Below are 25,131 nucleotides of genomic sequence, written 5' to 3'. Positions count from 1 at the left end.
TTAACAGATTTTGCTAAAATATTGTATGCATCTAAAAACAAAATTATAAGCAATCTGAAATCACAATTATTAAGCTGTAGTACATCTTCTTGCACTACTCCTAGCTGAGTATCTCCAAATAAGTGTCAATCCATAGAAACTTATGGGGAAAAGTACCATGTCAAAGTCAATAAAATAATAGCCAAATGAGCACTTTAAAATTCATCAAATTTGCACTGATTAAAGATTACCTAATCATCTGATCAAATACACTAAGAAACGTACATGTTGGTAAGTGAAATTATTTCATTATGATACAATTAATTAGATTACATTGGTTTTTGCAACAGCCTGTCTGCACTGTCAATTTATGGAATTATATAATCACTTAAGACTTCCAAAGGTCATCTTTATTTTTCTATGGCTTCATCAGTTTCCCTCAGGACAGTTATTTAAATTATTAAAATTGTATATATTATCTTATTATTTAATTACAGATGAAACTTGCAAATATGTCATTTTACATGCCATCTCTTTCCATACTTAACAGTGCTACAGTGCACTTTGGTTAAAAGTGATATCATACTGATGATATCATAATGTAATGATCATGTCACCATTCTCAGATCAGGAGCTGTCCAAACACTATTTGTTCTACTCATAATATCAAGCAAAGAACATGGCCTTATTCTTCTGTAACTATCATTATTTGATGCCAAAGCTGCACCTACATTCTTTGCACTTCAGCATGTATGATAAACATGTAGACAGAGCTTTCAAAAAGGGGTGGCCGATACATGGCACCAAGCTCAGAGGTGCCATTTCATGAGTTTACAAAAAAAATTCCAAGTATGCGGGTGCTGAAGGCAACATCTGCATGGGATGCCATTTAGTCCAGCACAAAAAAGTGATGGTCCTTCATAGATACATTATGTAAATAGGTGTATGGACTTGCAAATTAACCTGTTATTGTTGGTCTTGGGACCATTGTTGAGACATCCTGGGACCAGAATATTGGTATTGATCCCCTTGTCTGTACAAATGATGAGACTCTAGTCTTGTTAAGAGATGTCAAGGAAGCATCATGGACTATCTGCTCTGTCTCTACTTCATTGGCCACAGCACCCTGTACAAACAAAACAACTCACTGATGTTAATCAGTGTCTGCAAACCAGAGTAAATAAAAATATAAATATGCCTTTTACTACAAAATCTAGCAATAGGTAAAATATAGTCATTCTAATTTAACAGATGATTTGGAGACCAATGATAATTCGTCTAGGCTCAAAATTTGGAAATTCTGATATTTAATTTTCATTTATCATCATCATTTGTCATATGCCTTCACTAGACACAAACTAGTGAAGAAAAAAACACAAAACCAAATTAAAAAATTTTAATGCAGGAAAGGATCTACTTTCTCAACATCTCCTGAGATTGTAAGCTAGATGCAACCAACAAAACTACACATTTTACCAAGTCTGAATTTCTTTTCATTGAATCTGAATACTGCCCACTTGCATTCTATTCCCATTTGCATTTCATATCCTTTATGGTCGTTAAATGCAGTCAAATTTTCTTATTTATTATTTCAATCTGTCATTTCCTTTCATGTTCCCTCATCTGAACCAAACTGTAAAATGCGTATACTAAAGTCTGTTTTGTAAACATTCACCAATATATGTGATCTATATTATATACAGACCTCTCCCTCGATAACTCGTGCACAGTGGGGGCCAAAAACATAGACATCACTATAAATAAAGGCATGAGTTACCAAGGGACCTCCAAAAAATAGATGATCCATCTTTGCTGGACATTGAGCAAACCATGGGATGGGTGGCTGTAAATGTACTGTTTAATGGCTGGTAACTCGTTTTATAATCAAATTGAGAATACTTGTTAATAAAGCACTTTTTCATATAAAGTTGTTTTTTATTCTGTATAAATGACATTTGTTTTCAAGATGCTCAACATCTAAAGATTGTTAACATTATTCCAACCAGTTCCAAACAAAATTCATGTGTATGCAAGAACATTTGTGTATTACACCATTGCTTTTTGTTGTTATTGATTAGTCTGGTTTCCTGTGTTATAAATGGCTACAAAGTTCAAAACAGGGAATTTACAAAACAAGGACCAGACTAACTGTTGATATACCACAAAACACACTTCCTTTTCCTCAAAAACAGTGGCATTTATTTTGTGAAACAATCGTCTACGTTGAAACTAAAAAAATTTCTGTTGCTCAGTTAGTAGCATACTGATGCAAATATTTCATTGCAAATGTTAGTCATACATCTACTCAGCCTTAAGGATATCTCAAAGTGCCAATTAAGGAATTTTCTGAAACTCGCTTCTCATGTCTAGAACAAAGCTCATTATTAGACAGAGTATTCATTTCGCTTGGTGGCCTTGCTGCCTTTGATCACATGTATGAATGAGTAGGTTAATTTAAGATACTTTAATTATATTACATATACAATACTATTTATAACTGTGTTCCATTGATCAATTGGAATGAATTCAGTCGATTTATGCCTGGGGTTGCTAGATCTTACACATGTAGAATCTGCATGCTTTTTAACTTTTCTGTTATCCAACCTCCTTTATTTGATAAAGAAGTTGCAATAAACATGACAATATAAAGGAGGCCAGCTTTTAATTCAGTGCAACCATAAAGCAAACACTTCCGTAAGTCTGATATCAAAACATGGTTGGCACTTAATTAGGTTCTCAGCGAAACACATGCAAACATAGTTGTTATGATCTATTGATGCATTTTGTTTGAATACAAAAGGGCACATTGCGTTTATAAAGACTACACTTAAACTGAACTAAAAGACAGAACTAAAATACAAATTTTGCTTGATTTAAATTTATTTAATTGATATTTATTTATAAAGTAATGCCTCCAGCAGGCGTGACATTTTCATTGATCAAAAGTGTGTTGAATATTGTTATTTACAGTGTACTAAGAAGGTACAGTAATTTGGAATGAACTTAAAACAAAATATATGACTCCTTATTAAAAGCTGATAATTTCATAATGTTGATTAAAGTTTCCAAATGTCCAATCAAGCATTTTCAATGATAAAACTAGCGATACACAGAAGTTTCATTTATCAATTCTGATTGCAATTTTCTTCAAGTTCAACAAATAGAGCTAATATTGTTTGTATTTTTCAGTTTAAAAAATGGGAACCATGCCTGACCCCTCATTATAAGAGGGTTCGCAAGTTACTGGGGTACAAGTGGTGCAGATGGAAAGTCTTTACTTATCTTTTGTGGAGGGCTGAACTCAGAAGCAGTAGAGGTTACTTCCTATAATAATCTGGCAATGTATTTGAAGAAGAAAGTACAAAGAACTGTCTAAAACTAGTACAAACAATTCCTGGGGAATCAAGAAAACACACGTACATGAATTTGCACAGTATTTAAAGTTTTGCTCCACTTACAATCATTCAGTCCTTTCAGCAATTTCTAAAAGATTTAACACCCAACTGAAAATATTCATTGTCTAATATAAACAAATGACTTCTGAAGTACATTTTAAGTGAAAAATGTCTGATTTAAATGATCCTTTAGTTGACAATTAAAGGTACGAGATGTCACTATATTATATCATAAATGGGTCTGCTCACTAGATACATGTAATTGATTGGTTCCTAAGTCTTCTTGAAGGAACCAGTCTAATAACAATACGAACCACTCAATTTAAATTACAAAGCAGAAATAACAATGACATCTGACTTTTGTCTGCTAAAAAACTCAAATCAATAATAAATAAACAAAATTCCTCCGAGAACATATTTAGAAACTTGTAAATATAAAAATGGCTAGAAAGGCTGAATCATGGTGGGGTGACCAAAACGTTAATTGCGTATAATGCACACATCCAACTCTGAATAGTGTAGAACCAGAAATGCCATTATAGGATGTTCAATCAGATCAAGGTCTATGCTGTTTGTTTATATTCCTGTATGATAAGGTTTGCTGCCTGAACATGTCTTATTGTGATGTAAACTGTACTAGAAATGGGAGATTTGTGTGCTGCATATCATTTTTGTTTTACTTGTGTCAACTGCAAACCTGAGTCTCACATGAATTGTAGATAACAGTATGGCAATGTTGAAGCAGCAATGATCATTTGGCCAACAGTGGGTGAATATGTCATTTGTCATCATAGGGGTAGGAGAATGTGATAAATGAAATAAGACAGAAAACAAAGCAAGGTGACCAGCTGTCAAGTCACATATGTCAAGTAACCATCCCTGAACAGTGGAAATTTACAGTGATCTAATTCTTAATCATGGCTCACTTTCTGGAGTGGTTTTTTTTTGGCAGCTGTTGTTGTTAAAAAACATTCATTAGGATTATGTAAGAATAAAAATTATGTATAATTTTGTGTGTAAAAAATTATGTGGTTAAAAGTCTTCATTCATGCTTGCCAAATGTTTGCACACAAATCAGGGCAATATAAGCCCCATATTATTACAAATAATTACCAGCATAGATCCTGATCTGTAAGTCCATCATGTGATAGAAATCGGGGTCTAAATTGTTCATGGTTGAATGCACACTACATAAGAGTAATTATAGAGCACACATCATGTTCCATTGTCTCACCTCACAGTTTGTTCCTCTTTTTAAAAAGCGAGTGCCAGCAAACTCGTTTGATCTACGAGCTACAAGTGTAATGTGTACCGGCTTACCATACACACAGACATCTGTAAGCTGTTAAGGGTCAATACATTAATAAAGATCAAACTCTTCTGACACACCAGTTGTTCATAAAGTGTATGAGAAATTTTTACACAGAAGACTTTACTGGTTACATGGAAATGGTTTATGAATATGTTCAATGTGATCATGTTTACAAGAGAATTTGTTCAATGCAAACTTGGCTTTATTTTGAGAACATTAAGGACAATAAAATTATGACTACAAATGGCAATAAAATTGGGGATGGGGTGGGCTAAATGCCAAGCAACCATTTAGAAAAGAAACTTAATATATGTAGTACAATGAAACCTGAATATAAAAGATAATAGGTGTCCACACCACACCATTTTGTCCTCAACAGACAGATGTGCTTTATACAAAGGTTATACATGGGCTGAGAAAATGTTATTGTATGAGTTAAGATGGGTTTCTATGTCCATTACTATGATCTACCTATTTAGCGTACAGATTATATCAATGTAATGAAAGGAGTAACCATTACAACCATATGAATATAACAACAGTCACCAACCATATCGTGTTAGAGTACAAGATCAGAAAAATAACTGCTCAAGTCTACAATGGCTAAAAATTTACACAAAGATACAATCTATGTCATTTTGAGTAAAAGTTAAAAACTGAGTAAACCGCCACAGTCACCTAGTAATGTTAAGGGGAGGTAACTGTAAGAGATTGGAACAGTTACTTCCCAATGTTAATATGAGAGGTAGCAGAGCTTGTTCCCAATACTAATTTGTTTGGGAATGTATTCAAGAGAGAAATTTTGGTAAACATTGTCCAATCTGTACATATCACACCTGTCAACAACCGGAGTTTCCTCTGAATTATACTCTTGAAAGTTAAACACTAACAGTGTATTTTTTTATAGGTAACAAAAGTCCAGAACATGTAGCCAATCTTTAACCTGATACTGTCCATTTCAAACCTCATTTGCTTAAAGATATAACTTCTTGCATTTGCTCAGGTGGAATAACATCCCTGACTTTCCTGAATCTGCTGGCCCTATCAGTAGACCCACCTGTCTTTTGGGTTACTGAATATTAGCCAACACTCTTCAGTTGGGTTAAATTTATCACATTCTCATAGGCTACCAAGGATACTGTACTGAGCAATGAAGCCATATATGATGTACAAGATCCAGTCATAGTCAACCTTGCCCTCAAATTTCTCAAGCAGGTACTTGTTCCAGACAAACTTGTACTCAGGGCTGTTCTTTAAACCCACCATCACTGAAATAATGCGCAAACTTGGATTACTGATATATACTAATGTTTACTAATGTTTCTGGAAATAAAACAGAACATTTACTTATGTTTCTGGAAATAAAACAGACTTTTTTTTATACCTTTACTGAAATGGTCAATACAATAATTGTGATCTATTATAGCAATATTTGCAAGGAAAATTGATTTACTGCAATTGTTACTAAATTGAAATATTTTTTCATGTATGAAGTTACTAGACCTTTATATGCTCATTTATTTTATAAATGTATTTTGAATCAATGTTACTGTATTTAGGAATATCAGATACAGTGAAAACTCTCACAACTGAAATCACAAGAAACCATATTTGATTTTAGGTACAAGTTGTTTTGGATCTACTTTCACTTGAGAATGAGATGTGATTAAGTATCCTTACATATACTTTTTGGTCTTAAGAAAATCAAACCTTTCAGTAAATTATATTTCTCTGACAATACTTACCTGATCACATTACATTGGGATACCCTTCTCTGCTACCTTGCATCAAGCTGCCCACCCACCCCCTGAAAAACCTCATTCTGCTCATAGAGACAAAGGGAAGCAAATCTTACAGGTTAACTCCCCTGCTACCCATTAGGTGGTTACCATTTTACCCAGATGAAACCAGCTTTTCCTTGAGTGAAACCTTAGAAGATGCATGCAATGCAGAAAATGGTGGGAGGGATTATCTGTAATATGACCAGGTAAGTATTATAAAATAAACATAATTTAGAAGAAAAAAATTGGCTTTCTCCATCAAATACATTACCTGATCACTTTATATTTGGCAAATAGGCAAGACGAGGAAGAAATGATGAGCATCCTACCTCTACCTGTGTCACCCATTAGGATCATGATAGCTGTACTAAAGGATGAACTTCTCCTAATATTAGTTTAGCACATGGAGGGATAATTTGATGATACACATGCCAGAGAAATCCCTGTGGGATTTTGGATTTGATTCTTGTCTCACCATCAAAAGTTTCAATGGAAAATCCAGTGAAAGTGGCAAATTCGTGTCTGGGTCTAAGGTTGTGCTTTCATAAATGGTGAGCGGTCATTGTCCATGCTGCAACCACTAACCCAACGAGGTTAAGTTCTTTTCTCTGCTATGTCCCAAAATGAGAAATTATATTCAAGGACAGGATGATGCAAGTCACTCAGATTTTGTAAACTGAAATCTTCATTAGTGTACCTGATCCTGCGAGAATTCAAAGTATAATAATTAAATAACTCCCTATAGCAAAGCAACCAGCACTTCTGGATTTATGTCTTGCATACCACTCCGGTGGCCTAGTGGTTAGAGCATCCGCCTCGGATGCGGGAGGTCGTGGGTTTGATCCCCGGCCGAGTCATACCAAAGACTTACAAAAACGGTACTAACAGCTGCCTCGCTTGGCACTCAGCATTAATAGGTTAGTGTTAGGACTGGTCGGCCCGGTGTCAGGATAATGTGACTGGGTGGGATATGCTACATGTCTGCGGCATGATGCCCCAGTGCTAGACATCACTATAAACTGCCACATTGCAGACATCGTAGTGATATGACTGAAAAATTGTTAAAGCTATGGTAAAAATCCAAATCACATCACAACACATATGTCTTGCATTCCTGCCTTCATGGGCGAGAAAAGTCTTTTACAGCTGATGCAGATATTGTTCTGGCATCTCAAGTAATGTCTGAGGGTATGTACTGGGTTCTGCTGCTTTGCTTCTCTCAACAGATCAAGCAAGGACTGGGAATGATATGTTATTGTTGTAGGGTTTAACACCATTTCAGCGCAAGAAAGAATATATATGGTGGCCAGTATCAATGGTGGAGGAAGAACTTGGGAAAACCTTGGGAAGAACCACCAACACACGAGAAGCTACTGGCAAGCTTTCTCACATACCCACGCTGGCTGAGCCTGAGACTTAAACCCACACATGCAGAGGTGGGATGGCAGTGATCCATAATGATGAACACTTAGGACCACTTGGTCACTCGGGGCCCCTGACAGGGAATGAATAGTTGTTATTAATGGCTGACTAGTGAAAGCAGAATGTTCTCAGGAAAGAACGACTGAACGATCAGAATGAAACTGCATGTAGTTCTAATCAATGGAAATTTTATGTAGCTGTAGTGTCATCATAAATTGCATGCTTCTGGTGGGTGAGTGGTGTGTGTGGCCCAAACTGCAAGTCAGACATTACCTCGTTGTGGTCAAAATCAATCCTTCCATATAGTCTGAACATGCACGAGATCATGGAACATTATCCCTTGAATGTGATAGGGGTTAACTTCTTGTTTTCAAAGAGAACAACAGGTCTGCCATCAGAGAATGGGTGCTGAGAGTGGTGTGACTTCACTGATGTAACACCAGTCAATGACAACACACAATTTCCCCTTGTATGTCTCTAAAGTGGTGTATCTTCAGTTGTTGTGTACCTTTCCATAATTGAAATTCCAAACTCTTTGTTCAATCAGGACATCCCTGAAAGGGGCCAGGAATGAAGGAGTTTCTTTGGGCATGGATAGATTACTAGCAATTCTTACTACTTAAGTAAAGGGAAGGTAATTACAAGTCATCTGGGTACATCTATCACTGAAAGGAGTAGACCGTTCATCCTGAAAGTTTCATCTTAGTGGAGCAATCAGAGCTAAAGTTGCAGTCTATACCCCTCATTAATCTATACATACAGAAACTGAATTTGGAGCTCAATAAAGTGTGTCTCTTCTCAAGTCAATGCATAAGTTTGTTCTGATTTCTTTGAATAAAGCAAAACCATAACATTACTGTAAAGAATTCTAAATACATATTTAACATACTGAATATACACAACTTTTTAAATTATTTTTTGTATTGTCTAAATATATTATCCAAATACAAATGAATGATTCTTCAAATGCTACCTGGTAGAAATCATTTTTGATGTCTCAGACTTGCAAGGGCAGTCTTCATACACTGTTTCTTCAAATGCTGACCAGCCTCTTCAGGGTGGTGGTGCAATCAGCATGCCTTCTGAGGTACAGTGGGGAATTGTAGGTATTTAACCTCCATTGCAGTGTAGAGCAAAAGTGGAGGGGATTAAGACCCCCACTGCGAAGAGTGGGGTTTCTTAAAATGATGAGAGTGGTACTGTAGTAAAGTGCACTGAAAGTTGAAGAGCGACTCTTGTGCCTCTTGCTTTCTCACTTCCTCAATTTGATGCCATAACAGGAGTAGAGAACCAAGAGGGAGGGAGTGCATAGGAAAACAGAAAGATAATGGCTTTAATCTCAGATGAAAAATTCATCAGATGCACAAGTCAAGTAGGGAGGAAGCTGATTCTTAACTTCTGATGTAGCATTAGCCCAGCTGGCGTGATATGGTCAGTAAAGACCATCCATTGGTACTGTATTGGTACAAACTATCCGTCCAAACAGTATTGGTCAAATTGCAAATCTTCCACATCTGGCTAGTTTTCTAATATTTTCATGCATAGATGGAGTAAATTATTGCAAACCATCATGCCTCATGGGCATGGGCATATTTGTTTGTGAACACTCATGCCTCATTGGCAGGTCCATCGGCTCATCACAGCGGAATTACAGTACAGAAACACCATTTCTACTTATCAACATATCAATAACAAAGCCCTTCAAGTGATACTGATCAAATGAGATTCCACGGCTTGATTGGAATCAATGTTTTGCTTCCTACTGTATTCATGGATACCATACATTCTGGCACTGCTTCTGCATCTGCAGGGGTGGGGTGGTGTGGGGTGGGTGGGTTAGGGCATCTTGATTTCACCCATGAGACTATATCAACAATTGTTGTTGGATACAGTATGTCATGCAGCTGTTTCTGCATTTGAATGATGGGTGAAAAGGGAATCACTACATTCCCCATGAGACTAATCAATAATATGGATATGAGATGTAACTTAAAAGTCTTGCTAGGATGTAATGGGGCGTGCACTTGAGTTTCTTGTCTAAAACATTGGGCCAAATATTTTGTACCAATGTGCATACACATTACATGTGTGTACCAATGAGCAATTGCATGCATCAAGATGTCTGTAATGAAGAAGACAAACAATCAAGTGCACACAATAAATAAATATATATATATATATATATATATATATATATATATATATATATATATATATATATATATATATATATATATGCAATGCTGTCAGGCATTTCTGCGCACCCAAGGTTTCAGTCTCCAATATTGAAGCAAAACGCATACCAAATTCAACAGATTGACAAAAATAGAATACTGTAATGCTTACCATTTGAAAAGAGGCAATTGTCACCAGAATATTCTGTTCAAAATAATATTAAATTTGGACACATGTTTTTATGACTCACGATATGTCGGCTTGTTCTGCACACAGCTTTGAAAAGATGTAATGTTTATCCATTGAGCTAAAGAAATGAAATACATTACTTTGGTCTGTATCTGTCAGCCGTTCAATCGAGTAATTAGGTCAGGTTTATAACTAGTTTTACAAAATTCAATGTAACAATGCCAATAAATGGCAAGAGATATTAAGCAAACTAAACCGACCTTGTAAAAAATTTAGTAAAGTTCAACATTTTATGAAAAATAAGCTATTATGTGGAAGAGAAACAACAATGAATAGGATGTAATGTGTTTGCAACATCTTGTTTATGGGAAAAAATTATTAAAGAATTTAGAAACAGACTATATGCACGGAATGTCATAAGAATCCTGTTCTCGCGGCAAGTTGACACGTTGGGTAGCAGACGATTTTGTATGTGTGGGACAACTTCGTGCAAAATTTGAACTTGAATTAAGATGTATAATTGTTTTATGGTATACATGTATGATTAAAAAAGATACAAAGTAAACAGGATTTTCTGGGTTACTGTTCAAGAAGGTCATGGAGTGTCTTCATGTTGAGATTTATAAATCACACTTTCATATGCATTTCGAGTCAAAATGTGGGACAATTTTGTACATTTTATGAATATCACTTTCCTTAATTAAAGCATGATCATTTTTTTCTTGATACAAAATGGATTTTTGACCAATAAAAGCATTTGATCAAATGTTTACGGAAATGATGTATCATTGCACAGAATTACCCGACATGCAGAATTGACCGACATGGTGGTATGTATGCATGTATGTATGCATGTATGTATGCATGTATGCATGTATGTATGTATGTATGTATGTATCTATATATATATATATATATATATATATATATATATATATATATATATATAAAATCAAAAGCAGATATCAATGATAGCGAGGCTTTCATAACATCTTTATGTGGTTCTACGTCAGGTTTTATTTTACTCTGCAGGGCTTCAGACTGTTTTAAGACCACTGGCTGACCACATTCTCTGATTAAGTTTCAGTTTTATAACACTCATTTTAGTTTTAAAAAATGACACTAAACTTCAAACATTTCTATGTGGTTTTCTTTTTTTCGATTAGAGATATTTCAGTTTACTGACTAAAAAGTTTACAGAAATTAAAGGAGAAATCTGGAATAAAAATTATAATTCAGTTTCAAAAGGATTTCAGTTCACTGTAGGTGGTTTTGGTTTTGAAAAGTTTAACTGCATGAATATTAAATTTGTTGGGTTATATATGAAAGTACTTAATACTCTATACACAGCAAGTCTATTTGTGCAACTGCTGATGCTGCACCAGACTTAATTATAAAACAAGCTTCATCTCTTGCCTTTGTTATTTTCCTGGCCTGTATGTTGCATATTACTTGGTATGATTGGGGTCATATTAAACTGAAGGGTGTGTGTCAGGTCATAGCTGTAGCTGAAAGAAAGCAAGCAAACTAATTAGGTTTTGCATGAATTACAAGAAACTTTGCATCAGTAATATATAACATAAAGATATTATCAAACTAAATATTAGGAAAAACACATCTGATTCCCATATAGTTCACATTCAAATGCTATAATCCTTATGCCATCTGTTTTCATATAATAAAAAATAATTCATTTTAAGATTCCAACTATATGCACATATATTAGAAATTCTTTTAAAAACATCAACAGCTCTTTTCAATATTAATTTCATGTTTGATGGTATGATTTTGAGATTTTATTTATCAAAGAACCAATACTAAAGACTCTGCATCACTCAAAGACATGCCAATGTGACAATGCTAAATGTTAAATACATGTATGCGAGTGTGATGCAATTTCTTTGACAGGAAATTACAAACAACTAAATTCTGATTTTATAAATAAATAAAAGATAGTTTATCTTATTTTAAGCTAAGCATACCATTATGTCTGACTAGAAAAATGTGCAAATCAAAAATATACATTAAAATCCCATCCTATGGCAACCATACAAATTACAATAAGACCCACTAACCCCAGAAAACCAAAATACCCTTCAAAGTGAACATGTTTAATGGTCCTGAATTTTTCCTTCTTTCTATTATATTAATTCAGAAATCTAAAACACTGTATAAATCAAACTTTAATTTGGTCCCAAGGGATATGGTCTCTGATAATGTTTTCCTATGGTTTTAAAATTGCATGTAATGTGGACCTTCCCTTTGAAAAATTGTGAGCGAAAGTAGTTTTGGGGATCAAAGGATGAAAAGACCTTTTTGGCAATTATGTATGAAATTTTAAAGAAAAAATTAAAAGCAGTGATACCTATTATATTTATATTTTTTTTTCATCTTAATTAGATTAAGTTCATAAGTCAATAACACTCTGTAAATATTTAAAATTTTACATTTCTACTAATGGACAGTTTAACAAACAAATCTACTGCTGTTTCTTTCTTTCCATGTCCCCAAAAGCACCTGCTACAGAGAGAAAATTCATTTAATGAAGGAGAAGCCTAACCTTCAGAAGACTGTTAAGTCTTTCCAGGTTCAGCCTGTTTCAAAGTTTTTGTTTTAGTATATTTTGCTGAGAAAATCCCCTTTCACAAACAGCACTGTATAAAGTGATTAGAACAGCAGCTGAAACCAATTTGACAAGACAGGATGCACATCATATACCATTTGCAACTATTCAACAACTCACTTTTAAAGCTATTTTCCTGCTGACTTTTTTACATCTTTCTTCAAGTGTGACTGCAACTAAAGTTGTTTCAGACCCTCAACACAAGATTTTGAGCAACTTTGGTAAACTAATGCTGAATTTCTAATGTATGTGCATCCAGCTGTAAATGGTTTTGACTGACCAGTTCTTATGCACACATCATATGTCACCACACTGGTACTTTTGTCATATATTAACCATGAGTAATAACTGAACCACATAGAAAGAAAAGCCTAAATTTTTGTCTTTGATGCTCATCCAATTCAACTGCAGTTCTCTTGTTCTTAATAGGTGACTGTGACTGCCACGGAAGCTCCACATACAAATTAGCAGTTGAGAAAACCTGAGCCATTGTGACTGTAACAGCAAATCTTGGCATGTATTTAATAGCTTTTCCTAATATTTTATAATTTCCTTATAAATATAATCCTGTAGCAGTCTAAATGCACTTTAGTTACCAGAGCACACTGCCTTCCATGAACCAGAAATAACAAGTATCTAATGTAATAAGACTAACAATTACAATGTAAAGCTTGAATTTTGATTTATGTGTCATTGGCTAATTTTGTGTGAATGACATGTGATTTATGCATCATGGAAAACCCTGTCTTTAAGAGGTTTTTCTGTGCATCAAACATAAGAAATAAAGAAATCTAAAAATAAAGGCAGAACTAAGTATAATATATTAGTATAAAAGGTAAAACTATGTTGTTCATATAGAATATATTGACTTCTATGATTAACACACCATGCTTATTAAAAAGTCTGTAGCAATGCAGCATTATCCAATTCCTATTTTAATTTATCCCAACTCAATCAATATATACCATATATACTCATGTACAGGTCAGATCATATAGCAAACTGCACAGAACCAGTCCTTTGATTGCATGATGTGCCAGCAGATCTGGGTCTATGCAGTTTGGAGTAATCAGAAGAACAAAGAAAACACTTGCTCTGCAATGGCATATCTGAGTGTATGATGTTTGAACCCCAACATTAACATGAGTACATATCCCCTTCCCCACTAAGCTCCACCTAAATAATTGATCTAAACTATCAAAATCTAGTGCAACCAAATCCCAGTGTCTTAAGTTTCTAACTTCAGCAGTGTGAGTACCTGCATGACATAAGATCACATATATGTATGAGCAGAAACACAATACCTGTATTTTCTTCTCTTAGCATGGCATACTTATCTACGGGAATTGAAAATAAACTGAATTTTGTACAGATCATACCTGAAGTAGAAGTTAGTGGATAAATCCACACTCTGGAACAGTTTGACATACCTGAAAGATAAAGAGAGCATCTTAGAAAAATAAGAATTTAAGAAACATTAAAATAAATTTTAGTAATTATGCTCAGGTAATGCAGCTCATAGTGTAGGATCGTCCTTATGATGGAAAAAAAAAACTGGAGAAACCAGAGAAAATAACCAACTTAAGATGTGGGGGGGGGGTTTATCATCTTGCATACAACAGAACTGGGAGATCAAGCCCAGAGCTAAACAGGTGCAAAGTGAGCATATCAAAGCAACACTGGTTTTCTTTTCTTTTTTTTTTATTGATTAATCAGTAATTAATAAGCGGGGGATGACAACAATGTCCTGACACCAGTTAATAAAAATGTGCTACTTTCCCTCCCATACCTTTAAAACTGAAAGCCTTTAAGTTGTCAAGATATATCTCCAAGTCTGAAGTGCAGAACTCTTTTTTTTTGCAGAAGGCTCCACTGTGGCTGCCAGAAATTCATTTGGCTGTGAAAAGACTATTACTGTTGTGGCAAACTTCCTTTATGCTTCTGCCGATGATCTGTCCTGCTCTAACACTAGACCTCATGAAGCTAAATGAGTAGCTGAAAGGCAAGGAGTGCCAAGCACCTGTGTGATGTGGTTAAAGAAAAGTGCAAGAGGATATCATTTCTCACCAAATCTGAACTGCAAGAAGTCTTAATGCATTATCCATTGTACACTGTGTTATTAACCTTGAATATGCATCACACTAATTTCCATGCGTGACTACTACCTGTGATTTCTGCCAGGTGGAAAATGGCTCATGGAATCAAAACTTACAAGGAGGAAGTTGCTAAAGTATCTCTCATCAGTTTTGATATGGCATTAAATACTTGTCTCTTGATCTAATAAAACATGTCGGCAGATTTGTTAACATCAGAAATATCCTTATCCAAACTAAGACTGGCTATGTGCAAGTGAGACCAATGTCAGCAGTTGGCTCACTAAGAAAAACACTTAAGGCATTACCAGGGTATCAGACTTTGACAAAATTGTGCCTGGTAATTTCTTCAATACAACTGGTGAAGAATTCTCCATGAGTGGTTCTCATCTTCTTCATAAGCATCAACCAAAGACATTTATTAATATCAGGTTCACCACAGGTTGACAAAATGAGATAAATTTCTTTGACTGCAGTCTTGAATCTAATTCCATCCATTACACATTTGTGTGGGAGTGCTGTGGCAAATCAAGACAGCCCCATTCTTGAACAGAAAGGTTATGATCATCCTACACACTATGCTTGGAAAGAGCCTATCACATGGACGTGATGCTGCCACATTGTCTCTAAGAGAGGAGTGGTACCTGTCCATTAAATAAGCCAAATAATGCTGGACTCCGCATATCCAAAACAGAATGATCCCCAGACTGCAAGAACATATGGCTAGGTGATTGACACATTCTGGGTGGCCAATACAGCATGGAATCCCAGCAAGGCATGTCATGTCAGGAATGCCAGTTGGACAGCCAGACTAACAGACAAGATGGATGAAAAATGTTACTCAATCATTGCAGATGAATCTGTTGACTGGACAGAAGTCAATTCATTGATCTCTGACCAACAAACCACTTGACAAATGGATGCACTAGTTAACAGCCAGTATAGCAAAGGACATCTGGCAAGGGTCTTGCAAGTAGTGAAGGTCTGCAAGATCAGACTGCAATCTCATCTACCTGGTCATAAAGGCACTAAGGCAAGGGAAAGACATGCAGCGGACCTTGTGCCAAAATGGGAGTGGTATCTTTGCCAACATTCTCCAACTTGCATGTCGATAGGTGGGACAACTGCATGGAAGCAAAATCTCTAAAAACCTGCAATTTAGATGCAGCTTTTTGGATAAGGTGATACAAATGTGATTCCTACGAGTGGGTATGGTCCAATGGATGGGTTCCTCTTTTGGAAGAGCATTATTTTGGGAGGTTGTGGAGTTTATTTCCTAATGCTAATGTCATTAGGTAATGTATTTTATGGAGAAACTAAGCAACTTTCATATAACCTCAGAAGCACATTGCACTTTAGATCCATACTGGTACATAAACATGCCATTTCCATTTTATGGTGTACACTGGTACATAGTGTGCCTTAGGTGTGGATAACAACCTCTTTAAAATGATGCTCCTTATGAACAGCCCATAGTTCTGGAATGCAGGTACTGTTGTCACCTCACAATAATATTTAATGTTTAAGAACCTCAGTTTATACTTATCAAACTATAATGGTAAAAACCTGGGCAAACAAGACTATATGAATCACAAATCTCACAATTTTAATTCAAATGGAAGTCTCTCTGAGATATTTGGTCACTTCTGGTAATTTTGACAAGTGCCAGAACCAACACTGATCACAGCTCAAACTCAAAATAGCAATCATTCATTCTTGCTATTCATCAATATAGTTGCTGCTGTTGTTGTAGGGTTTAACGCCATTTTTCAGCACACGATAAGCTATACATGGCAACCATTATTAATGGTGATGGAAGAACCCGGGAAAACCCTGGAAAGAACCACCGGCCCATGAGAAGCTACTGGCAAGCTTTCTCACATTCCCACATTGGCCGATTCCGGATACAGATGGTAAAAATATCCTTATTTGGTATAGAACTTGGTGGCTGCCTTGAGGCTTCAATACGGGAGTGACAGACTGTTAATGACTAATGGAGACTCTTTCAATGAGACTAGTTTTCCAATGTTTTTATACTGATATGCAAATGTAGGTGTATCTTGAATACTTCCTCTTTTAGTAAACTTTGCAACAATTGTTGAAAGATTTACTGCATTATGTTATAATATTAAAGTTATTTAAAACACTGCAAAAAAATATCGACATTTAATAATGTAAAACTACATATTTAGATGAATAAAATGAAGTAAAAAAAGAACAAAATAGAGTAACATTAAATCAAATTAACGAGTCATGAACAAGCCTATATTATTACAGGTCATTGGTATCCTTAATGGGTTTATTGCTAGGGACCACTGTACTTACTTGCTCTCATCCGGATGGGTGTACCTGACACTGTCATTTGGAATGTACAACATGGCAGTGTCAACAATCTTGTAAATTGTGTGGGGTCCGATTAGAGCAATTTTCCTACGTTTAGTGATCAGGATAATGTAGTAGCCCTCCAGAAATCTGACAAAACCTGTGAATAAAATAAAATTATGAAACCTACAACATTTTTATAACTTCTCATCTTGAAACTTTATTTTAAATAATTCAGTCTCTACTTCAATTACTAATTTTAACATGGGATAGAGAATACAGATAAAATACCTATAGACTACTATTAGCAGAAGGCAGTATTTTAAATGTATTATCTCTCCAGTCTCAGTATGGGTTAGAAAGATCCTGGGTCTATTCAAGAACAACAAAAATGAAGTTCACCCATCCATTGTGAAAAAAAGAACAAATTTTCTGAAAATAGGAGGGATTTAGTGATGTGAGAGTAGGCCTTGAAAAGATAGCAGACAATTTTAACACATTAAATTTTAAGGAATTTTTACAAATCCCACAATGCACATTCTAGAAAAGATGCCAACACCCATTATAATTTAAATGCAAAGATTGATGCCATTACCTACGATTCCAAAAGCAGAGACAGTTCTTGTGAATCCAATATTGCTTCCCTTCTGTGTTGTCTTTGGCAGGTTGCCATGTTCAATTGTGGTTAGCAAATCAGCAATTTCAATCTTGTTGTATGTGTGCTGCAAGAAAAAGTTAAGAATAAACTCCAAATTAGTTTCAAGAAAGAAAACTAGACATGTGTTTATGGAGTACACATGCATGGCCTTAGTACCTGAGAACTGACCTATAAGAAAAAACTAAATCAAACTGTCATGGGCAGAGAGTTTTGGTTTTTGTGGGTTTAATGCCTTTTCCAGCACATGATAGGCAATACATGTATATCTGGTGGAGGAAGAACCTGGGAAAACACCAGGAAGAACCACCGACCTACGGGAAGCAACTGGCAGCTTTCTCACACACCCATGAGATATCAGTGTTCAGTAAAGGCGAGCACTTTATACCACTCTGCAAACCAGGGCCCCCCATCATATGCAGAAAGACAGATATAGTAAAGAAAAAGGCTAACACTACATGCCGACCATTTTCATCATGGGTTATAAAAAGGAATATTTTATGACAACAATGATGAGAAAATTAATGGAGCATGGTAAAAGAACAATTATTAAGTTTTTACTTGTACTGACTACTCTTTTCCTTTCTTTCTGAAAGAACAACTGTTATGAAATCATTCTCGATCCAAAAAGTGTTATCGAAATATTAAAACTTACAAGCACATAACAATGAACATGAATGGATCCTGGTCATCAAATGTACAGAGGCTGGAAAATCTGACATTCTTGAAAATCACTTGCAACATCTAAACATTTCTGCATGAATTTAAAGGAAAATATGAAGCAAATTGAAATTGTTTGCCAATTTATAATCATTTATACTATTTTCTATCTTTAACAAACAAAAATTCCATAGACAAGATGTTGTTTACACCCATGGAACTATGGCAACAAAGTAGGCATACTTTCTTTTCATCTGCAAATGAACAAAAAAGGATGTATGACATCAGGTGATTTTAGATCAGAGTGAATATATACAATATAAAATAAACACTACTTGTCAGCTGTTTTTCTAGTTGTTACCACTATTTCATAAGAATCCAAAACAAAACTCAGACACCAAACCAGTTTATAAACTTCTTAAGTTCTAGTGCTGCATTCTTTGTACAACTGGTATCAAGCATAAGATTTCTAACCTAGTCAAACACAGTCAGGATCTTATGAGATTGGCATAATATGTATCTGATTTTGGGACATGACACTTATGACACAAACGTTACATCCAGGCATGGTGAGAATTTTTTTGACAATTCATCAATGATATCATTCTGAGGATCTCTGCATGGTTTTGATTGTCTGCAGTTATTCTTTGTAATTTGAATACCGGCAAATATATACTGGCGCGAAGCATAGTCACTATACCATCTTGCTGCATCCCAATTAAGGAAGCTTATCACCATTTTAAAGCTTACAATACCTTATCATCTTGAATCTGTAAATCCTTCGGCTCTGTACGGTCTATCTTCAACACCCTAAATGAAGTTTCTGTTTCGTTGGAACCCACTATATAATACCGCTGAAATGAAGAACATAATATTAATGCAAATGTTGTTAAATTTTGAAAAAATAATATAGTCTTACAAAGTATTTTTTAACTTCACCCATCATATATAAAGTTTCGTTGAAAATTTTTGTAAGTAGCAAAAGCTAAATCTATCGAAGTGGACTCCAGCAGTGGTTATGGAAATGAAAATCATGCTGCAATATTTAATGGAATATTGCCAATATTATTGCAATATATTACTGATAAAGAAACAACCGATACTTCAAAACTTTCTGAATTTAAATGATCACAAATATTGATACAATTATCAATAAGACTGCTAACATGCTGCAAATGTTTATAAGATGCAATGTGTCACTGTTGTTATTTGCTCCGGATAAGCCAGATTGAATGTGATTTGCTTAATTTGTATACAGGATACCTTGATGTCTAATTTTTCTAAATAAATCTGAATACAGAAACGAATTCCTGTGGGCCAATAAACAGTCATGGCTGCTCAATGAATATAGGTGTGGTACCCCACTTTGGGATTTCCTAATCTCACATAAAGTATTATGAGGAAATTCCAGTTGTCCTACAATGTATTTATTCACAAGTGATTATCTTAACATGTGTGCTACACAACCTTTATTGTCTGGATAACCATCCAGTAAACACATTTTCCAAACAGACTCTTTATATTACTTCACTCTGCTGAGCCTTATTCTATGTAAATGAACTGGAAATTAAAGCAAGAGAACTTAAATGTATTTCATTATAGGAATTCATCATTAGTCTATTATTAATTATTCTTTCTTATTACTAGCCAATGTATCCTGACTTAGTAACATCTGCTCTGTACACTTTCTATAGTACCTACTTAAGACAAGGCTCAGTGAATTGTGAAATTTTCAAATGAATTTACCTGGAAACAACAAAAAAAAGTATCCACAGGTCCCAACTGTCATACTTAAGCCATGATTTTGGAACTTGTTAGACATGTAGTGTAAAGTCAATGTCAGTTCAGTGATCGATATCAACAAAGTTCTTCTTCTGTAACAAGTAATGAGAGCTTCCCAGTGACAAAGATTTATTATTAATTGGAATTCTGTTACCTTAATTCTAAATATGATCATAACTGGAAATATGTTGGTAAAAGTACTGATTTAGTAATATTAGTTTCATAAAACATTTAAATATTTAGTATCAAAATGTTCATATTGCAATTTAATATTCAATAATATTGTGCACCTGTAGCAGATACATGAATCCTGTTCATAAAGAACACTACTTAGAGTATGTGTGTGTGTGATTTCAATTTTTAACGTAGCTTTAACAATTTTTCAGTAATATCGTTATGATGTCTGCAGTGTGAGAGTTTATAGTGATGTCTAGCACTTGGGCATCATGCTGCAGACATGTAGCATGATGTCTCACCCAGTCACATTATCCTGACACCAAGCTGACCAGTCCTAACACTAACCCCTTAATGCTGAGTGCCAAGCAAGGCAGCTGTCAATACCATTTTTGTAAGTCTTTGGTATGACTCGGCCGGGGATCGAACGCACAAACTCCCGCATCCAAGGTGGACGCTCTAACCACTAGGCCACCACAGCAGTAGCCAATACTTAAGAGTTCTTTTATGATCATTTTACATCGATATATAAAAAGGACATTTGCCTGTGGTCACTTTAGTGCCCTTTATAGACAGGCTTCACATTGTACAGGGCAAATCAAATTTTTTTTTCAACTACACGTCCAGAACAAGTGGTTTAAGAAAATTCACTAGGACCTCCTAAATTTTCACTTGGACCAAAATTGGAATCTTTTGCTTAGATTCGATGAGATACATGCATTTTAATCCATATAAAAACAAAAGAAGTAATGTACAGGACATCTATTTTTTCAAAGGGATTAATATTTTAAGTTGTTTTATTGTCACGGCATCTAATATACATTTTATCGCTCAAATATGGTAGCATCAGCACATCCATCAAGAATGGAAAAGAATTTCTTCAAACTCACACTTTCCCTAACTACTTAAGACTTGATCAACTGACAGAACAAAGTCTCCTGACCCAAGTCTGTTCTTAAAATTAGCACTGAGTTTAACATTGTTCTCCTGGAGTGTACACAGCATTTTTATATCAGAAAATGGTTTCCTGTATTGGACTAGGGTATAGACTGTGAAAAAGAGAGCTCTCACTTTCTTTCCTTCAATTCATTCTCGTGTATGTTTAAAATGGCCTTTCCAAGTGGAGTACATGTATCAACAACTCTAAATTCAGGGATTTTCTGCACATGCTGGCTAATTTTACACATATACTGTGTGCTGCACATGCTTTATGAGGCTCAAAAGTGTAATGAGACTTGCCTAATTAAATCTGAATTTGTCAGTTCCATTGATACATAGTGTTTGAATTGATAAAACTTATGCTGGTCTAGGATTCTGTTTGCAATAACTGCAAAACATCTTTTCCTTCAGACTTGGTGGGTTTTAGCCCTGAATAATTATCAACACGATGTGGCTAAATCTATCTTTGGGACTGCTCCAGTGACTTAAGTGGTTAGATCATCTGCCTCCGATGCAAAATCCAGGTTGAGTCATACCAAAGACTTGCATAAAATATAAACGGTACTAGCAGCTGTCTCACGTGGCCGTTAGCATTAACATGTTTGTTAGGACTTGGTCAGCCTGGTGTCAGGATAATGTGACTGGGTGGGACATGATGCCACATGTCTGCTGCAATATGCTTCAGTGCTAGATATCACTATAAATAACAACACTGCAGACATCATAGCGATATGACTCAAATTGTCAAAGCTACATTTTTTTTAAAAATTTAAATAAAAAAACATTTCTTTGTCTCTTAGATGTCTCGTATTTGACATTTTTTGCTGCCATAAAGTCTCGATTATGTCTCTTTGTAAAAAGAGTTACATCTTACTCACTTGCAGCTTTAAGTTTTTACCCCTCAACTTTCACAAGAATTTCCTCCTCTGAATCTTTCTCATGACCTTCCTTATATAAATAACATAGTATACTCATTTTGTCCAAATAGGAAAGATTTCCTCATCTGACAACTACTTCTAATAAAAAGATTATAACATATATTTTGTCTTCAAATGCAAACACTGACTGCTCTTTGATCAGCAAAACTGTCTTGCTTCCAATATAATATAGAATGTTGATCAGGAATGGGCAACTTCCTCTATGGTGCAGTCCAGGTAAGTGATTTTTAAAGCCACACTCTATAGTGTACATTAATAGATAAACTGAGGTCATGGGCCAGATCCAGTCTTTATATTTTGCCCACCCCTGCTCTATATACTCAATTAAAACTATTAAAGGCTCATTACTGTCAGTTAATCGGTTCATAAAGGAATGGACAATTATATCACTGAAGTGCTTTTATTAATTTCATTGCACTGAGTCAGTGGATTTGAAACCAAAGAGTGATATACTTTTGAGTATCTGGGTTAAGTAATCATGATATAACAAGGCCATATAAAACACTGCTAATTAACTGTACCAGATTTCTTTTGTTTGAAATTGTTTGATTGGCTGATAATTTTGTCACTTAGCCTAATATGAAAAAATAGAACTCACACACATAAGACAGTTATCAAAAACCACTTACTGTAGTATCAGTGGATATGAATAAATAAATGATGAAAGACAGACTGAAGCATTCAGTATTTTTTCATTATGCCCAGAGGGTCTCTGGATGACCAGATAAAGGTAAATAAAGGGGTTAAAGTATGAAAACTAACACTTGCCTGACTCCATTAAAACATGCAAAAAGGACTTGCACCTTTTAAAAGTTTATAATAAAGTCTAACTTCAAAATTTAACTGGGTGGGACTTAGGGTAGCTTATTCCTACAATGTAAGGCATATCATGTGTTATTTATGTTTTAGTGCTTTGTCTTGCTGCCTAAATAATAACCTTGTGTAGCATGTTCCCAAGTCAACTGACAGGAGAATGAGAGGAAAAATGTTCAGGAATAGCTCACACACTTTGCAGCCCATATTGACACTCTTCCACAAACTTAAAATCTAATTGATTATATTTATTTTGCTGTCTTTATCCTGATGGTGCATTTTCATGTTCCATTCAGATGGTTGTCATGATATGGAAGCTGGGAATACCAAAATCAAATTAGGTTGAAGAATCTTTCTTCACTGAAACGAATAATGATACACTAATATCAAAGAAAGTATTTAGATAATTTGTATCATTCAAGATATTTATCAATTCTTTTCAACCAATTTTGGCATTCCCAGCTTCCATTACATTCCAACTAACTGAAATATAGGTCCATGGAACTTGACATGTCCATTCGCATGGGTGAGAATTTGTACGAAAAAAACAAATACATCAGAGTAAGTAAAGTCCGCCTAAATCAACATGACTTTAAAATTTGGTCACTTGTTCTGATGTCAGTCAACATTGGAACATGCTATAAAAGATTGTTATTTGGGCAGTATAACACTGCGCCAAAACAGAAATAACGTGATGCATTTTACATTGTAGGACTAAGTATAGCTATGCTCAAGCAACAGGGGTAGGTAACTCTCCCCGCTATATCCTAGTTTTTAAGAAGCCTGGAATTAACTTTTGGTAATACAATTCCAAATCTTTTTCATTTTTTGTTTTGAATCGAAATGACATTGTATAAATATCTCCATGTTAGTTTCTGTTTTGGGGGAGGGGCTGGCAACACGTCAATCTATCCGACTACTAGCATAGACTTATTTTCATACCGCTTTCGTTTCGTACAAAGTTAGCTTCTGTATGCACGAGATAAGCTGACACTCCATTTTTTGCTCCACCATTAATCATATTCCAAAGGCAAACAATAAAGTTATTGATATGTTAGTTTCAGAGCAGCACCTTCGTCGTGTCCTGTGTTCTCAACATATCATTTTCCAAGAAGTTTCAAAATAAAGTTAATGCAAATATTTTTAGCATTTCTGACAACTCCTAAGCAAGCAAAATATATGTAAATAATCGGTATGCACACATGTTATTTTTTAAAATTTGTTAATCTAGGAAATGTGCAAGCTGCAACCTTTACAACGGAACTGGAAATAGCAGACAGCAATCTTGTTCTAAAATTACTTACAAACTCCAAATCCAAATCCGGAAAATACCTTTCAGCTATGAACAAGGCGGTAAACGCGCCAATGGCAGTTCTTTCCTGAAAATCTTGACTAATCAATCTCAGCTTTAAATAATAATAATAATAATAATAATAATAATAATAATAATAATAACAATAATAATATAATAATAATAATAGGAAACTGGATAATGAACGCTGATCAAAGCATAGAAATTCACCAGAACAAATTGGGACCTAAATAGGTGTAAGTCAGTAGGATACAGTATATCAGTGTCTATTTACAAGGCAGCAATACACTGAACTGTTCATATACTAGCCGCACTGCTTCTGTGTACTCACGGTAGCAATTCGTATGGCAACCAGTGTCTGTGTGTGTGTGTGTGATTTGGATTTTTAACATAGCTTTTAAAAAAAATCAGTCATATCGCTACGATATCTGAAATACAAAGTGAAAATTAAAAAGAGCTTATGATACTATGAACTAAGTTCCAAATACTTTTTAGTAAGTTCTATCACAAGTCTGAATGTATAGAGTATTCCGAATTCCAATGGTGTTTCTAATGAATGCCAGTCTT

General features: G+C 35.0%; 1 protein-coding gene across 2 annotated transcripts in view; it reads right to left on the bottom strand.

Annotated features, from left to right (window-relative positions):
• LOC149786271 (polyphosphoinositide phosphatase-like) overlaps positions 1-24,517 on the bottom strand; it is a 75,050-nt gene extending 50,533 nt beyond the window's left edge. For both annotated transcript variants that reach the window (XM_089976650.1, XM_089976651.1), the window contains exons 1-9: positions 24,195-24,517; positions 19,362-19,460; positions 17,887-18,013; positions 17,295-17,451; positions 14,256-14,306; positions 11,670-11,761; positions 5,826-5,954; positions 4,609-4,709; positions 943-1,105 (exon numbers count right to left, since the gene is read on the bottom strand). In XM_089976650.1, the coding sequence (XP_089832776.1) occupies positions 943-1,105; positions 4,609-4,709; positions 5,826-5,954; positions 11,670-11,761; positions 14,256-14,306; positions 17,295-17,451; positions 17,887-18,013; positions 19,362-19,460; positions 24,195-24,266 (991 nt within the window). In that variant the 5' untranslated portion in view covers positions 24,267-24,517. The remainder of the gene's footprint in view (positions 1-942; positions 1,106-4,608; positions 4,710-5,825; positions 5,955-11,669; positions 11,762-14,255; positions 14,307-17,294; positions 17,452-17,886; positions 18,014-19,361; positions 19,461-24,194) is intronic.
• Between the last annotated feature and the right edge of the window lie 614 nt (positions 24,518-25,131).

Source organism: Sinohyriopsis cumingii, chromosome 12, assembly GCF_028554795.1.
Source record: "Sinohyriopsis cumingii isolate HCF-2022 chromosome 12, ASM2855479v2, whole genome shotgun sequence".
NCBI classification, from domain to species: Eukaryota; Metazoa; Mollusca; class Bivalvia; order Unionida; family Unionidae; genus Sinohyriopsis; species Sinohyriopsis cumingii.
Note: the sequence above shows the minus strand (reverse complement) of the source record. Positions and strands in the feature narration are given on the sequence as shown.